Source organism: Copadichromis virginalis, linkage group LG3 (genome assembly GCF_057382275.1).
Source record: "Copadichromis virginalis isolate Kocher_CV1m ecotype Utaka linkage group LG3, C_Virginalis_male_GT1.1, whole genome shotgun sequence".
Taxonomy (NCBI): domain Eukaryota; kingdom Metazoa; phylum Chordata; class Actinopteri; order Cichliformes; family Cichlidae; genus Copadichromis; species Copadichromis virginalis.
In genome coordinates, this window is record NC_140620.1 from 49,537,069 (window position 1) to 49,556,099 (window position 19,031).

General features: G+C 40.3%; 1 protein-coding gene across 2 annotated transcripts in view; it reads right to left on the minus strand.

Annotated features, from left to right (window-relative positions):
• pcxb (pyruvate carboxylase b) overlaps positions 1-19,031 on the minus strand; it is a 318,265-nt gene that overhangs the window by 10,931 nt on the left and 288,303 nt on the right. For both annotated transcript variants that reach the window (XM_085451506.1, XM_085451507.1), the window contains exons 20-24: positions 17,059-17,216; positions 16,624-16,710; positions 9,429-9,608; positions 5,202-5,376; positions 3,457-3,530 (exon numbers count right to left, since the gene is read on the minus strand). In XM_085451506.1, coding sequence (XP_085307632.1) covers positions 3,457-3,530; positions 5,202-5,376; positions 9,429-9,608; positions 16,624-16,710; positions 17,059-17,216 — 674 coding nt within the window. The remainder of the gene's footprint in view (positions 1-3,456; positions 3,531-5,201; positions 5,377-9,428; positions 9,609-16,623; positions 16,711-17,058; positions 17,217-19,031) is intronic.

Genomic DNA, 19,031 nt, shown 5'->3' on the forward strand with positions numbered 1-19,031 from the left:
GACTTAAAAAGTAGATTTTAAGACACCATGGAAAATAAATCTGTGGGGTTTCTCTACAACACACCCCATATTTATGAGCATGAATACTTCTGAAAAGCCTCCAACTACATTCAACCAAAACAGCAACAGGAGGCTGAACACACACAATCTCTACAAGAGAACTGGAGGTTTTTTCATATTTAGAGAGAAAAAAATATGTAAAATGAGTTAAAATAATGTGTTTATGGATTTAAAGGTTTTCAGTGACTCATTTTGCAGGGCGACTGCAAGTACCGACGAACTGACTGCTGATTTAGTTAGCTGGCTATATTTTGTCCATGTAGTTTAAGATTTCATAGTTATATTTAATTTGAAATATTCAAATTGAGGCACATTTAGGGGATCAAAAAAAAATCTTTTAGTATAGATCCTGTACGCCAAATGCTTGCACAGACAGCAGATGGCAACTCCTCCAGCTGCAACGGCAAATTTAATTGTATAGAAGTTTATGATGTAGCCGTGGCTCAGGTGGTAGAGCGGGTCGAACTGATGAGTATGTGCTATTTTTATATAATATAGCAGGAGGGTAGCGCAGAAAAAAAGAGCTTGTATGAAGGTGTGTGATTAGGTGAGCGATCCTTAGTACCAGTCCATTATGAGAAAATGCATACGGCACACTTGTATTTTTATTATTTCAGACCTCAGTAAACATTTCCTAATCAGTATATTCTTGTTTGTTTTAATTCTTTAATACAATCTTTAATTCTAGTGTTCTTTTGGGGAATTATGGCCGCTAGCAAAGCAGACAAAGAACTCAATAAGCCATAATGTAGCTTTCTTGTGAGAGATAAGTCACCACCATAATTCCATGAATGGTCCCTGGTTTCTACATGAATCCAAAAAACCAACAAGGTGACAGCTAAAAATACCAAACTCAAGGCTTCAGAATAGTAGTCGAACTAATGGCTGAGATTAGGGTGGAGTTACTGTAGACTGTAACATTTTAGTTACAGTGTTACAGTGTAACATTTTACATTTAACACTAACTAAAATGTTAGTATTACTGTAACATTTTAGTTACACTGTAACATTTTAGTTAGTGTTACTGTAACATTTTAGTTACACTGTAACATTTTAGTTAGTGTTACTGTAACATTTTAGTTACACTGTAACATTTTAGTTAGTGTTCCTGTAACATTTTAGTTAGTGTTACTGTAACATTTTAGTTACACTGTAACATTTTAGTTAGTGTTCCTGTAACATTTTAGTTAGTGTTACTGTAACATTTTAGTTACACTGTAACATTTTAGTTAGTGTTCCTGTAACATTTTAGTTAGTGTTACTGTAACATTTTAGTTACACTGTAACATTTTAGTTACACTGTAACATTTTAGTTAGTGTTCCTGTAACATTTTAGTTAGTGTTCCTGTAACATTTTAGTTAGTGTTCCTGTAACATTTTAGTTAGTGTTACTGTAACATTTTAGTTACACTGTAACATTTTAATTAGTGTTCCTGTAACATTTTAGTTAGTGTTCCTGTAACATTTTAGTTAGTGTTACTGTAACATTTTAGTTACAGTGTACAGTGACACCAAAGGCAGCAGGTTTTCAGGTTTCCTCAATTTATCAAGGTGACAGGAATCAGTTCAGTTTCATGATGTTGTTATAATCAGCTTCATTTTACACTTCACAAGGTTAACATGTAATTGTCACGCGTGTAGGTTTAGTTAAGTTAAAGAACAAAAACACAGGAAGGGCTGCAAATCTTAATCATCCTTTTATAGAAGTCATAAAAAAGCAGCAACAAAAATACTTCACAAGGTCACTTCAGACCTTGTGAAGTTAAAAAAGAAAAAAATGTCACAGACATCTCTGCCCTGCCTCACCTCCTGCTCACTTGTTTTGTACTGATGCCATCTGGTCAGAGGTACAACCACACCTCTTCACCCAAACTGAAGTCTCTTACTATTCTAGTCCATTACTAAACTACAACTAATAATAGTTTTGTTTGTATCCGAGTGAGTTTACTCTTTAGGGACAGAGAAATCTAATAGAGTACCATTTGTATTCCTCAATACCGAGTCGCTCATCTTCCTACATGATCTGGCATTAAACGGACCAAAATCATGTCTAACCTCATGTAAAATTACAGGATAGATTTTGAAGGAAAACAAAAGGTTATTAATACAGTTTTATTACGTTAACAGACCAAATCCATCTGAAAACGTTTCTCTGTGATCAGACGCGACTGTGACATTTGTAGCAAAAGTTTCTGTCAGCAGCTACATCACACTCTAATCTGCTCTTCAATCTGAACTTTAACAATCATTTTAGGCTAAGTTTTACTCAAAGTGTTAATGAGTAATGGGAAAAAAATTATAAAAAACAAACGAGTGTCCTTAAACGTGCCGTCTCCTTTTCATAGAGAACTGTTTAATAAGCACGGCAAATACCTGACATTATTTCTGCTGACTGCATATTTATTAAAGTTTAAACTCTTCTCCATCCTGCTGCTTCTACTCGTGTAACATTATGAAAGTGGCAGAAACTAGGTGACAGCCAGTTATTACCTGTACTTACATGCAAAATGATTCAACTCATGTGTTTTGCTTCTTCTGACTGCACTGTTCAGCTGCCTCTCTGCTGCAGATTAAGCGAACACTATAATCTTTATAAGTCAGCACCAGTTAAAATTTTTGGCACGACATGTTGGTCCCAGTAGTTTTCACAAGCCTCGTCTCAAACATCATACAACTAAATTAATCTGCTATTTCAGTGCAGGAAGGCCAATCTGCTGGCCACAGGGATCAGAAATCCTGTTTGTTGTTCCCCTGGTAAATTGTTAATATCTCCGTCCTCCCACTGTTATCAGCACTTCACTGTGACTGCACCAAACCGAATCAAACCTCAGTCATCTGCACTGACGGAAAGATCATTTCCTGCAGATAACGTCTTTTCTTTATTAAACTGTTAAAACATCAGAGTTAATTAAAGATAAAATTGGGCCATTAGAGGAATTAAGATTAAATGTATTATGATACAATTAGTGACAGTTGCTTAACAATAACGTGCACTTTTCTTCACCCCACTTCCCTCCAAAAAAAAGCAAATGATAAAAGAGGTGTCCACAGACAGCAGGGGTTTTTGTGCATTGTTAGCATTTATTTATTTAATATCCTTTAATATCCTATGAAGGTTGGCTTTGAATGCACAAGAATTAGGCTGAAAACAACTCATTTAATGAACTCTACTTAACTCAAGTCATTTCTCATCAGCTAACTGAATCCAAGAACATTTACTCAGTTAAAATCCTGCTTTAATAGGGGGAAGTTTTTAACCTCGTTTACGTGTCCGTGTGGTGATTCATGCATGTTAAAGATGATATTGTGAGCGTAACAAGCTAACAAAGCCGTGGCAGGAAAAACAATTAGATTAGTGATGTAAAAACAGTGAGAATGGTGTAAGTGGTTACTTACCTCAAACTCTTCCGCAATCTTGGGTCCATCCAAGAACAGCCTGGTGCTGAGACAATCCACTGGGCCAAAGTTGGCTGAAAAAAGAAAACAGGAAGTGCCGTTTTTGTTAGAAACAGTGTCGGCGCCAGTTCTCTGCACATCAGTTAAAAAAGTTCAGAGATCAGCTCTCTGATCCAGGATCAGTAATCTTGATAACGCTTGTATGGTTCTTCAGAGCCACAAGAGAATTAGATTATCCAGGCCGAATTCAATCATCCGAACTGATGGTGTACTCTTGTGGTCATTCAAATGGGAAACATATCGACACTGGAAACCACGACCAGCAAATCTATGATTCTATCAGGAACTTACTGAGATAATTCACACTGACAGTGAAAACTTCAACAGAAATAAGAAAAGAGGAGTTTAAAAAAAAATAAAATCAAAAAAACGTCTGATCTAAAATGTGAAAAAGAAATAGAAATAACTGCATTACATCATGCCTTTATGCTTACGCGTCATAAAAGTCAGTCACAAAGTAAAAATGCAAACACCTTTGTACTTTCAAGAACTACAGGTCAACAGAACAAAGATCTTCTATCCTGATTTGTTTAGAGCACGATGAAGGCAGGATCTCCACCTCTGAGCCCCTGACATGGTGCAGCAGCAGTGACTTGATTTTAAGTTCATCAGATGTTCCGTCACATCACAGGTCCCTCGCTGTAATTACTGCAACTCATCCACAACTGTTGATGGGCAGAGGGAGGAAATCCCACATTTTCCCCCAGATGTTGGCAAATTAGCCACAACCAGGTCCCTCCAACTTAAATTAATCTCTCAAGTTAAAGAATCAGAAAGGAAAAAGGATTTTCCTTTCTGATTCCCTGAAATGCTGTCCAGGAAGAATCCCACAGCTTCAGTTTAATCATTTAATCTTGTTTGCGTAATTAAACTCGCTGCCGTGTAGGATTGACTTTACATCCACTGGATGATCTGGGATCAAGCCAAACTCCTATCAGCTTGATTAGACTAAAATATAAACTTAGATATGGAGAACAGGCCCCGGATATGTGCCTTTTATTAAACTCCCACCAAACTTCCCATATGCTGATGCATAATAGCTCATTTTCATCACACCACACGGGAGAAACTGCAGAATATCCAGCTTTAAAAAATGGCTTGTTTTGGTAAATATTGTAAATATGAAACACTCATAAAAGAATGAGTGTTCACATTAGATTAAGGGTTGTATAGAGCCTAGCCCGCTATTGAAGGAACAACTGCACATTAATTAAAAACCTTCACATAGAGCCAACGCCAGACTAACAACTAACAACGTCCTAACTCCACAAAGAATAATTAAACTCAGGTCAATCCAGGCAGCAGCTTCAAACTGCTTCCAGTCAAATCTGATTCATATGTAACCTTTATTGTTGAATTTGCTACATTAGTCATTTCTTGCTCCAAGCTTGTGCCTTTAGACCAAGTTGGAATTACGATGATTTCTCTCTCCAAACACAAAAATATTTGCACCAAATGGGTCAACTTTATACTCTGCGTTCCTGACCCAAGTTTGGCTGGTACCAATTTCAAGCCCCAGTAGTAACACAAATGAGAACAACATACCACAAACTAAGACTTGTTTAATCACACGAATGCAGTGTGATTAAACACACATTTCACACAGCAGTTAAATTACAAAAATTGAAACAGAAAAAAAAGAAGTCTCATAAACCCTACAGTTTATTTCCAGTCGGTCCACTCACCAGTAAACTCCTTAAACTCCTGGAACACCTTGGGGTACATGGCTGCTGACATCACATCCTCAGGGGTGATGTCATCCCCGTGTGTGGCTCGCAGGCCCTCTTCCAGGGACTTGAAGTCCATAGGTGGCAGAGAGGCACCAGGTCGACCGTCAATGCGGGGAAGAGACTTCAGCACCTGAAATAGGATGTTGAAACGGAAAAGGAGGAAATGAAGTCTTTCTGGATTTTCTTCATAACGTCCCCATGGGAGGTGGAAGCATGTGAAATATCTAAAGTGATGGTAAAACCTTCACATTGTACTTCACAGCTTTACATAAAAACTTGAACCTGTCAAAAACACTAAATTGACACAGAGTGAGAGGAAGAGGAAGACAGATGCACTGAATGCTTTGAGGCACAAAGGAGGAGAGAAGCAGTAGAAACAGAATGGAAACTTAAGTTATTTTTTTTTACATTTACATAAAAACAGCAGCACTGTCATGTCAAGCTCTGCGGTGGTTTCTACTTTAGTTCTCTCCATCTCCCTCATTTCAGCCAGTAAGCTACTATCAGCCCATCAAACATGACTGCAGCGTTACACGTGACAAAAATAAATGACAATTCAAAGAAACTGTTCAGAAGCGATATACAGACACTGCTTTAAGACCAATGATATGACATTTTATCTGCCCACACAGTTGCTGGTGTCTGAAAGAGACAATTGATCTGGGGCTAATAATAATGTGCGCTGAGGAGATCATGTTGAGAAGTGTCAATTCATCTAAAGGCTGCTGTAAAGAGTAGGAACCCTTGTTTTGTCTCCTGAAACATGCAAAAGGAGGAAGCTACTGGAAGACTTTGCGTTTTCACTCGTGGTCTTTGGTGCTGACCTTTGTGGTCTATGTTATAGTGTGAAAAACTAAGCACATCCCATGACTCAGTAGGTCATAGAAGCACCTTCAACAACTTAAAGTCGTACACAAAGCAATTCATCAGTTTCTCACATGCTGTGGAGGAATTCTGGCCCATTCTTCTTACAAATGCTGCTTCAGGTCATTGTTGTTTGTGTGCATCTGTTAAGGTTTCAATCAGTTTGAGATCTGTTCTTTGATTGGGCCATTCTGTTACAGATTTCACTGTCCTGGTCCAGTTTTAGACAAGCTTTAGTTGTCAGAAGATCGTCACACAATATTGCAATATACAGAGGGGGTCATGGTGAGGTGACCCCTCCTCCACCTTGCTTGATAGTTGCTATGAGGTGTTTGTGCTGCTCTGCTGTTTCGTTTCCTCCACTTTGGTCTTGTCTCTCCAAAGGACGTTGTTCCAGAAGTATTGTGGCTTTAGTTGAGATGCAACTTTGTAGACCCATGTTCTTTTTAGATAAGAGGCTTCCCGGCTAGCCACCCTCCCACACAAGTGATACTTGTTCACTCTTAACACGCCAACTGACGCCAGTAAAGTCAGAGATGTTATATTTGTATTTTTTTGCAGTTTCTGGTCAGAGCGTTGCACAATCTGACCTCGGGGGAGAATTTGCTGGGATGTTCACTCCTGGGAAGATTGGCAGCTGTCTTGAATATTTTCCACTCGTGAATAATCTTTCTCACTGTAGAATGATGGACATCAAATTGTTTGTAAACTTTCAACCCTTCTCAAATTGATGGACAGCAACGGTTGCTTCTCCAAGTCGTTGCTTTTAGTCTTTCCTCCTTGGCATTGTGATAATACATGCAGAGGTGCACACACACTTGCTGATGATCAGTTCATTGATTGTATTTGTTTATCAGCTTATTTTGTTAATAACAGTGAAATCAGTTATGTTTTACAGTTTATCTGAGGTTATAATGACCTAACTTAAGACCTGCTGAGGACCAGATGATTTTTATTGCATCCTGATAAAAGTAAAACCTTGGAACTGAAAAAGGGCGTACTTTCTACCACAACTGTATACATTTGTTATGTTTACTAATTTGTGTGCTGCTTTGCATCTTCATAACATCATCAAGCGTGTGTGTGCACCCTGCAGAAATCTCTAGAGAAAGGGCCCAGTGCAATTCTATTAGTCACAGAGCTAACCGTTCAAAGATAGCTTACTCATTTGTGCGTGTGCGAGAAAGGCACTTCAAAGATAGCAGGTTCACTGGAGTCCCTGCTCATTAGCACAGTCTCCTCTGAGGATGGCCTTACACCTAAATGCTTGATTGTTTAAGTGTGAGACACAGACAGTGACTCCGTGTGTGTGTCTGTTTCCATTAACAAATAAAGGAAACTTCCTCCAAGGTTATTTGGTGACTCTCCACATTTCTGTGGGAAATCCTAAACATCACACGCACTCAGTTTTCCCCTTTCCTTTCTTTTCAAGTATGCTCCTCTGAGGGATATGCTGCATTTTTAATGACACTCATTTCATTAGCTCGTTTCATTTCTGATGGTCTAATACACTTCTCTTTCCTCAGTCTCACAATCCACATTCCCACCTTGTCCCCCATCTTTTTCCCTTGTCCATTGTGTTTTTTCCACCCGCACCAGACGAGGAAACAACTCAGTTACCACTTTATGATTCAAAGGAATGAAAGTAACTTTGCGACAGCCTTTGAGAAATGAATGAATGTGATATAATTATGGAACGCCTGTTCACCAGCTAATTAACACCACCGAAGCACCATTAAGGAAACACTGCTGCTTCTTTGCTGATAGTGTACGAATATAACCTTAAGCTACAGCGTACAGCTGGGGTTATACATGTGTGTGCTTATATGCATTAATAAAGATGAGCGACACAGCAGCAACTAAAGGTCAATGACTGAAGGCAAAGTAGTCACAAGCTAGCTGTGCTTTCTAAAGATAATGTGATAAATGTTTTACTTTCTTTCCGTTAAACAAAATTCCTCTCGTGTCTTTTCACGTCTGAGCCGAGGTTATGTAAATCAGTCATGCTGATACATGGTGTGTGAGAGTGAATATCAGATTTAGGTCTCAGCTGTGCGGCTTCCGTGTCGACATAGGCAAACACAATAGCACACAAATTAAAACACAATGAAATCAAAGCAAAAGTAAACTGTGGTAGTCATCATTTAACTGAATGAACGACTGAAGTTATGCTGTGCGCTCAACTGCCCCTCGGTGCTGACGGGCTGTCGGTGTCTGAATATCGAGAGATTTAGTCAGATGTTCTGGCTGAGATGAGAGGATTTCGTATGAAGTATTTACTCGGAGTACACACTACGATGCAACCTGCAGCTCTGATAGTTGTTTTTTAAAAAAGCCTGGTGACTTTTTTGCATTATTTGGAATGCAAATATCCACTTAAATAACAAGTTAAATGAAAAAAGAAAACAGTGACACTTTAGCATCTTGCAGCGTGAATGCTGACTTAACAGAAAACCACATAAACCAAACCTGATGACCGGAATGAACACAGCAGCTATCTGCGCTTTTTAAAATGGTAATGACTCACCAGACAAAGTATTTAAAAACATAAGACACACCAATATACCATCACAACTAAATAAAAAACATCTGATTATGGTTGAGGAAGAAGAAAAGTGGCAGGAGGACAAGCGATGTTTCAAACAAACAAAGAAAGGGAAGGACGGGAGCCAAATGACGACAAAAACAAACCAACAGATCGTTTAAGATAAAACTAAGCTATGAACTGAGGCTTTAAAAATGACTTGACCAGTGGGGGAATACATTAAAGTATTAAAAATTCCCTTTAACTGTACATCTACACACTTACACTGCTCAATATATTAGATGGAAAAGGAAATACTGAAAAAAAAACTTTTCAGAAATGTCAACTAGCCACTATGTTAGAAACATTGGGGAAATTGTGACATTTTTTAAATCCTCTGTGTGTTCTTGTAACTCCCAAGGAGACGTCATGCTGGTGGCCCCCTGATGCGCATAGCGGTCGCCCTCGCTGTATGCACTCGTGAGGAGACGAGAAAAGAAGAGCAGAGGCAAAGAAACTGTTTTCAGCTTGTGCCAGATGAGATAAAGCATGAAACACAACTTGAGTGTTTGCATGTGTGTAACACCTTTAATGAAGCTCTCTGGCCCGTGTTTGTTACAAAAAGGCACAAGTGAAGGACGTGAAGGACAAATGTTGAGCGAGTATTTTGTGATCTAAATAGCCGTGTCCATTTATTCCAGCAGATTGGAAGTTAAATGGTTTTTAAATAAATAAATGAATGCTTTTGTACAAATCCTTATTGGAATTATATACAAAGACTCCAATATGAGTACCTTAGATCTGAACGGCTCAGGGAATCCTCCGTGTGGTATCCCAACGTATCCCTGAAGGAACTCGACGACAGAGAGGGGGAAGGACAACTCGTCCGCTCTCTCCTCCACCTCTGCTCTGGTCAGGTTGTTCTGCACCATGAACTGGGCCAGGTCACCCACGATCTTTGAGGAAGGAGTCACCTAGCAAAGAGGAAAAAAGTCTGAGCACTTTGGGAGTGTTAAACCCATTTCTGGATAAAGAAAGTTACTATTAGCCTGATGTACCCTTCAGTTGGATACTTATCACAGTTTGCTTAGGACAAGGAGAGCCGCTGTTATTCACTGTGGCCTTTAAGCTGACAGAAAAAAAAAAAAAAAAAAAAAATATATATATATATATATATCCACATATTTATAGAGGAAAAAATAAAGTATTAAGAGAAAATCGAGCATCTTTTTAGTTGGGTAATGTTAGAGTAGAAGTTGCTGCAGTTTGTCTGTCAGGCTACAGCATTCTTCCACGCCAAGTCCTCCCGTTTGCAGAGCACAGGTATTTCTGCACATCCGCGGTGATTTCAGCAAAAGAGAAGTGGTCACAGAGTGTTTGTTTTAATGAAGATGCTGTTTACAAAGATTAAGCACAGAGAGACCCGGAGGAAGGGAAATGAAAAGATGTTTACATCGACACAGCCTCTTTAATCATCTGATTTGGTCTGCTCCGTGAAAACAGAATGAACCTGAAAACGAGGAGGGAAGAAAAAAGGGTGCAGAAAACATTCATTAAAATCACAAGTATTCACTCTTTCATTATTTATAATGGCATATCATTATGGTAATAGCGATCCCTATTAGCATAATGGTGATAGGTAGAGTCACTTCAGACTGAACAGGACACTGGTGCAAATATCAGTTGCACACATTACTCTTATTGTAATGATTGGAGACGCAAATTTAAGGCTTTCCTGTTGACTTCCATCTGGTGCTTGGACCATTAAAGTGAGAAAGGGGTCAATTAATATGACTCACCAACTTCCAATCTCATAAACAAACACTACGGTTTGTACTCAGTCCTTAACATTTTATTATCTGTTAGAAAGAGAGAGCCAAGGGGGAATAAAACAGAAAAGATGCTGTTAGTTTCACCTTCCAGATTTAACCTCTTCTAAATTTAAAAACCATTTTCACATTTTGGTTTTTGGGGTTGTTTTCAACCCCGATGCATCGTCTGTAAATGTAAGAACTGACAGCTGAAGGAGCAGCGCATGCAGGAAGCGGGTCCACGTTTTACACAAAGTCTATTTCCAAGGCAATTAGAGCACTCAAAAGGAGAGAGAGCAAGGAGAGAAAATGGATGAACAAATATAGATTAAGCTGACATTCCCTGAGGAATCCCCAAACAAAGACCTTGACACCTATTTCTCAAAGAAGCGACACCAAATTATTGTGAGGAAGAAATAAAGCACACACATCCCTCTGGGATTACTACAACCTCCTGGGATTTGGGTGCTTGTTAGGCTATCTGAGCTCGTGGGATCACTTCAGTCTTTCAACAACTACAGCCCCGTGTGTGTGTGTGTTCCTGTTTAGGCATCTTTGTGAGGACCAGAAACTGGCATTCTACTATACTTGTGGGGACCAAGAGAGGACATGCACACCAGTCCTCACGAGTTTGAAGGCATTTTCAGGTTCAAAATGTGGTTTTAATGCCAGGGTTACAATTAAGTTATGGTTAGGCATTCATTTTTGATGGTTAGGGGTAAGGTAAGCAGCATTATGTGAACTAGATGTCCTCACTAAGATTGCAAAACGAGAATGTGTGTAAGCGCTTTTTGTGTTTAGACATAGCAATACTGACTTTTTTCATGTCAAGCTGCTGTAAAAATAGAAAATGCCATCAGTGGAAGCAACAGTATAAACGATTTAAGCTACACTGTCAGATCAACAGAGCAAATCCTGATACAGCATTATAACATCTTTGGTTAAAAAAAACAATACTTAAGTGACAAAAATAATGAAAGTGTCTCAAACGGTTCCTCCCACTGTGCAACTGCATTTTAACAAACATCAACACGATCAGATCAGTTCTTTTGAAACTTGTTTCTGTGCAATCAGAAGCAAAGTGTCAAGAACAGCCCCAGGATGCCTGCTAAAGTCCAAAACCATTTGGACTATGTTCAAAGGACAAGTGCAAGTGATTACGCAGCGAGACAAGAAACAAGATAGAAGAAATGCATCTCCCTTCAGCATTGTCGGCTACAACACCTGTAGTTCAGGTTGACGGGGTTTGTGAGTAGAGGCTATAATGACACCCTGCTTTTACACAATGAACGACTGCAAAAAGCCTTGAGAGATTTGAGCCGGTTGTTAATACAAACTGTGGAGATGTCAAACAAAAGCATACTGCTGAGTTACTTAAAATCGATCAAAACACAGCAAAGCTCAATGTTGCTTAGTTTTCTCTGCGTCTGGAGTTCATGTTTCTCCTCCTTTCACTGCACAGGTGTTACATCTTTCCATCTTTATTACCCATCTTCACAGAACAGCCTTCTTACTTCATCCCTCACTCACTATCTTGACCTTTGTCTTTACACTAAAAGCCAACATGTTGGATTTTTACTCTTCATGAATCAACTTGGTCCCGTTCCCATCCCTCTTCTCTCTAGTCCGTCTGCCAAATATTTCTTTTTGCTTGATCCACAGTAACATCACGAGTGTTACTCTCATTATCAATCTCTGTTGATGAATCACCCACCTCCAACTCTCTCCGGATGCCTCACACACGGGGAAAAAGAGAAATCATATTTTCAGCGGTGTATGAGCTATATATGATGTGTGAGCTTTCCTATATTTTTAGACGAGGAGTGAGGAAAATCACATTGTGGTCGGGTTAGAAAAATCTGATTTCCTCTGTTCCTGCGCGAAGCCGAGCTCAGACTCTTGGCTGCTGATCGCTCTCCGTCTTACTGATAAGATGGTGTCTTTATGCCACTACTTTAGAGGGGAGTTTAGCTTTTGACTGAACTGACGTAAGTAATCAGCTTCTTGAGCCTCTGAACAAAATGCACTGCTGTAGAAAACGCCTGCTGTTATCTTTTCCCCCTGACAAGACCAAGAAACCGGGTGTTAAGCCCCGCTAAAAGGTTGACAGTGCACCGTGTTACATCTACATCTTATTCAGCCAGAAACCTTGAGGAGAGTCGCTGGATTCCCTCTGGGAAAGACATACTGGGACCAGATTGGATATAAAATTTGTAACAATCTGCTCTGAGATGTTGAGACGCGCAGAGAGAAATCTGATCAATTGAAGGTCCTGCGTTCAATTTCAGAGCGTCACTAAAACAGAAAAAGGAAAAAACTAACCGTCTTTGTCCTGGGGAGCAGAAGTTTCTCTGTAAATGTTCATGTTGATCCTTTCAGTAGCTGAGATGGCAGAGAAACTGACCCACTTACTGACATTGCCATTCATCGAGTCACACTTTGGCAAGGCTGAACATAAAAATAAACATCTACGCACATGTTTACTGTTGTATAGATACAGTGCTAAATAATTTACACTGGACATATTTTACATTCTGTTACCCAAAGCTACTTTGGAGACTGAATAGGGAGATTAAATTAGCTCCTGTCATTTCTGCCTCTCTCCCATAAATTCTTTTTATCAGGAATTAATGCCGATTAATCCAAATTAAAGCTCTCATTATCACATCTGAGACACGAGCCCTGTTCCACCCTCACCCACCTCCAGCGGCTCTTTCTGTTCCCACCACCTCCGTCTTCCTTTTCTCTCACACTGCTCTTCCACCCTCTGTCCATCTTTCTCTTCAACTAATGTGCAGTCCTCACTAAGTGGTCCTGCGTGACTTCGCACCCCTGGCAGCAGAAATGTGGCACAATGGCACGTTTGAGTGTGCGGCATGCCGGTGGATTTTGTGTGTGCATCTGTGTACTTTGCTCGAAATGCAACTATCCAAACCTGAACTGCCCTAAAGAGCGTAGGATTATATCATCCAGATCAGTGTGTGCGCGACTGTTTCAGGGAGAAGGCAAATGTAACGAAAACACATACACGCCCTGCCCAGCCAGCCAAGCTAGGAGCAGAGTGAAGAATGGTACCTGTCACGAGGGGAGGAGACGAGAGAGGAGTGATAACGAGAGGCTTAGAGAAGAGGGGGAGGGGAGGAACGATAGAAAGATTAGAGATACATGAAGGAAGTAATCGAAATGAGGGAAGGTGGGAGGCGGTGATGGAGGAGGAGATGAGACCAAATGAAACTGGAGAGTGAGAGTGGGGAGAGACTGCAGACGGGGTGATGAAGAGTGAGGCAGGAAGACTAAGAGGGAGAAATAAAGGGATGGACAGATTAACCGAGGGGAGGAGAGACAGAAGCAAACAGAGAAGAGCAGTAGACATCTGCAGCCCCACGGGCAATACAAGGAGGTGGTCCACCTCGAAGTATGAGACCGAGTGTGTTTTGAGATGGGGAGGTGAGTGGATACGTGCTTGTAATTGCAAGAGGAAAGTGACAGGGTAAGGGAAGAAGACAGAGCACACTCACAAATGCATATACAAGCTGTCCTCTTTATACCGACAAGCTCTGAGACAGATGTAGCTGAGAGAGAGGAGGAGACTGGAAGTTGATAGCAAAACAAGTTAAAAGCAGGGAAATCGAGGAAGGGAGGCCCTGGTGAGTTTGACAACTTATGCTCAAGCAATATGCAAGTCATTGCCAATTAACCCAGCAGCTTTTGCTGCAATGCATGTTGCGCTGACATTTGCGTAGATAAAAATTAACTTTAGAAATGCTCGTTGCTTTATGTGCATTTTCAGTTCATATCACTGACACAAACACTGGAGCCATCTGTTCGTGTGTGGGGGTTTCTCACTCGAGTCTTCCAACCAGTAACGAGTAGATTTAGAACGAGACTATGCACTATGTGACCAGTAGGCTGACAGGAGGGCAAAGGAGACTGACATCAACCAAAACACGCAGCGTACATGATGTGTTGTGGAAAAGGGAAACAAATCTTGTGTCTCTATTCTATAGCTGCTCACCAGTTTCAAGGTCATATCATCAATGGTTCTTTTCAGCTTAGCATTCCCAGCACTACATTTTACCACATGCATGCTTTTAAACCTAATTAAACTGTATGCGATACATACATGAAAACAGAGCACAATCCTAATCCTACTGCAGGTGTCATATTTAGTAGAGTCATTGTAGCTTGGGTCATTAAATAGTCATAGTTCAAATGCTCTGCATGCAAACGAACGGCTGGTCCACGATCATTAACAGATTCAATCTGATCTTTCTGAACTTCATGGTCACTAATGCGAAGGAAAACTAATGAGGTAGTTTTATACCTGTTTATAATTGTAAATCAAGTCTGTGGATTAAGGCAGATTTACAGAACTGGTACAGGATACTCAGCAAGCAACGTAATGATTATATTCAGCTGCACATCTGGAATTAATATTAAGCTATGAAACTGTCAGGCTTATAAGCATTTTATGAAAATCTCCCAGATTCCCGTGTCGAGTTTGATGTTGTCTGGTACTGAGTGAGAGGCCCATGAGCTTAAGTAATGATGCAGTTTTGTAAGTTGAGACATCCAGTACAAATATCTTGATTTCTTAATTCAGAACATGACACCCACTGCAAGAAAACATGAATTAATAGACTCTGTGAAGTAAACAATCCCTTTAATGCAAATCACTTTTATGTAAATGCTTTGAAGACGATTAGACATTTAACTTTGTTTTTTAATCTGAAATAATTAGAGCTGTGTTCTTGATTAAAATGAGGAAAGTATCCCCATTTATCCTTCACTGACGGCACTAAACTTCAAAGATATGGGCTTCGCCGTGGTGCGTGTGGGCATATACTTTAGGTGCACTGCTTACTGCCAGTGCAGTATGTGGTGTGTGTACTCCATGTCTATATCTGACAAGCGCACTCCTTCTCCCTTATCGACAAACCAGCAGTGTGAGAGACACAGCCATTGTTGAGCTAACAGGATACAACGGAGAGCATAGCAGGGCCCGTAGGCACATTAAGCCAACATTGGCTTGTGCAGTGAAGCCCACAAAGTCTTAATTGAATTGATAGAGAGGCATGGGCAGAGGGGTAGGGGATTGATGAGGAAAACATAAAGGGGGAGAGAAAATTAGGGAGAAGGGACCAGAGAGGGAAAATTGAGAGACCTAAAGAAAGAGAGAAGGTGGTGATAAAATAATGGGGAATCCATGGGAGCATGTCTAAGGTAAGAAAAAGCAAAATAAAGAGATGGCTGAGAATAAATGCAGAAAGCAGCATGTGGAATGGAGAACAGAAGGAACGTGAGAGGGTGGCTCGATAATGAAAGAAAATGCAAAAGAAAGAACAAAATAATTACAGGGAGAGAAAAAGAAATGTGAAAAACATAGTAATTAATGAAAGATAAACAAGAAGCAGGCAGGAGGTCAGCCTAGGCACAGAATGACAGCGTTCCAGCAGAGCTCCCTGTCCGTGACTACAATTAGTGATGGCTGAAGTTACGTTAAATCCACCTGGTTAATGAGAGGATAAATGAGCCTAATGTAGACTAGCCGGGAAAAGATAAGCAAGTCTAGCAAGGGAAATGACAAAGCTATAAAAAGTTAGGCACACAACAAAATTACTCGGAGGAAAAGGGAGCTGAGGAAAGCCAAATATACTGCTGCACTGAAAGTGAATTCAGACTGCACAGAACAGTGAACGCACCTAACTTAATCTGGGATTGTTTTGCTCAGCCAAGCCAGGAAAGAGGGGCGGCTTGGCAGACTGAGTCAGTGAGAGCCAGGCTGATGAAAGAATATGGAAAACTCATTTCTAATTGTGCTTTCAGCAGGAAATTCACGTGACCCAAGTCAGACATAATATTACAAAGTAAAACATCATTAACGCTGCAAATGTGCCCGACCTTGTGCATTCTACTCATTTCCCCAAACCCATTTATACGGCTCTGTTTAAGAAGATAATGTAAACCAACACAGCTGATGCTCCTAAATCAAGGACTTTCTAATATACTCTTATCTGCCAAGTTAAATTAGGACTTTCTGGCATCAGTTACTGCAGCTGGGTGTTGAGGCCACTATCATCACTGACTCCAAATGCATCTTTGTTGTGCTGGTAAACTAAATTAAAGCTTGCTCATGAAAATAAAGAGCAAGCTGGGACGCTCCGTGTCCATGTCTCACCTTAATAAGGTCTCCAAGTAGTTTGTTGGCCTCTGCGTAGGCCTTCTTCACCTCCTTGAACTTGTTGCCCAGTCCCATACTGTGAGCCTGCAATAGACCAATGAACCGAGTAAGCTTTTCTTTTCATTACAACCAATTTAAGAGAAAAATCAAGGAATGCTGGACAAGCCAGTCCTGCAGCTGAACACTTGGGAAGAATTCTACAGCGACGGTCCTGCGGTTTAAATCACTTTGAAATGATCTCTTAAATTTTTCAGTGTGACTCTAACAGCACAAACGGTGTCAGCGCATTAGAAAACAGGCACAGCGTGAACGCAGTTAATCGTACCAGTCGCAAATTTTGGAATTGGATTCGTACAATGCAGTAACCTAATGTTTTTAGCCTCGAAATAATCCACTGACAGGCAAAAACAAAACAGCAGCATTTAACTGTACCTGGAAGTGAAGGTTGGTGTACTGTCCCCCGGGTATCTCATTCTCATACACGTCGGCATTGCCAGATTTCATGGTGGCAGTGCAATCAAACGGAGCATACAAGCCTCTGGCTACTTCCCAGTATTCACTGTAGTCAAACACCTTCTCCAGAGCGATGCCTGCAAAACAGGACAATAAACTGACATCAAATCTGTGCTCAGTGCACACAGTTATGTGACTTGAACTGAAAATTACTTTACACTTAAATGTCACATGGGGCAAAAACAAAAGCAAAGATATTTTGATGTTTGAGGTCTTTTAATATAGAAAACTAAAGCATGTCACTAGAGATAGAGACCCTGAGCAGAAATTTGAGTTTGTAATCTTAGGGGTTACTTACACTCGCCTGCCCCGTCTAAACCTGTTAAATTATATGTTAATGCAAATATCTAATCAGCAGATCACAAGGCAGCACTTAAATGCACTCAGACCAAAGTGTCAAAGTTCAAACGGAGCATCAGAATGGCAACAAGGTGAGTTCAGCGACTTTGAATGTGCTATGGTTGTTGGTGTCAGACTGATGTGAGCATTTCACAAACTGGATTTCTACTGAAATTTTGTCAAACTATCACCTTTTTCTAGGGTTTACACAGAACTGTCTGGGAAAAAAGCAAATATCCGGCAAGCAGCAGTTCTCTGGGTGAAAATGTTTTGTTGATGGCAGAGGTCAGGAGAAGGGCCAGACTGCTTTGAGCTGATAGGAAGGAAACAAACTCAAATAACCACTTGTTATAACCGAGGTATGTAGAAGGGCATCTCCGAGTGCACAACATGTTGAACCTCAAAGCAGATGGGCTACGGCAACAGAAACTTGTATCAGCTCAGTATAGGAAACAGAGGCTACAATTCTCAGCAGAGTCACCAAACAGAAGATATGAAAAGCAATGGATGATCTTTTTAAATGCCACAGCCTACCCGAGCATTGCTACTGACCATCTCCTGATGACTCCTTTTAGCAGGATACGGTGGATTGTCACAATACTCTCAAATAGCCTCCAGAGTCATAGATCTCAGAGCACCTTTAAGATGTGCTGGAACAGGAGATTCCCATCATGAATATATATCGCTGACAAATCTGTGTGATCACGTCCAACCCAGTAATAGCACAGCATATGAATTGGCTGATGGGATTAAATGCATTCAGCATTAAACGACAATACTGTTGTCTTCATGTAAAGTAGCAATCACCAGATTTAGCTTACATTGTGATACGGTCTATAAATACAGATGAACCGTTAGTGAAGCCATGGGAGCCTGCCATTTATCTGAATTAGTCATATTGACAACATGCGCACTGTGCCGACTAGTCAATTGTGGGCTTATGATGCTGATGCTAATGCAAAAAAAATAAGCAGCATGTTAAACTGAGCAGTGTGCTAAACTGTTGTTAACACACACCAATCAGGTATGTTTGAATACATCTCCAATGACACCACAGTGTGCCGATTCCTACTCTCAGCTGTCTGCATCACATACAGCAGAGTACCATCAAATAGAGAACATCGTGTGAAGAGGAGATGTGCCTGCTTGGTAGGTTTCTATGTAGTCTCTTTCCCTCCTCTATCAATAACACAGTATCAGCCTGTAGTTTTTATAATGTACTTTCAACAAACTAGTCTGCAGCACAAGCAGCAGCTCATGTCTTCTGGAAGGTGTATTACAGGATAATATCTAGTTTACCTATTGTGTAAATTGTACTCTGAGCCTGTAAGCATGCTGGAAAAGTCACTCTGTATTTTAATCTAGTCTTTGCTACATCAAAGCTGCTTGTTAAATCCCTCGGATATTTTGAGATCTTTAAAAAAAAAACTAAAACAGCATTTGTTGCTGCCACTTAAGGTGTGTTAAAGCAGCTTACCTTGCAACTGCTTTAATACCATGACAGAAATGGCAGTACACTGAGCTTTTGGCTAATGATGACAAAAATCAGCCAT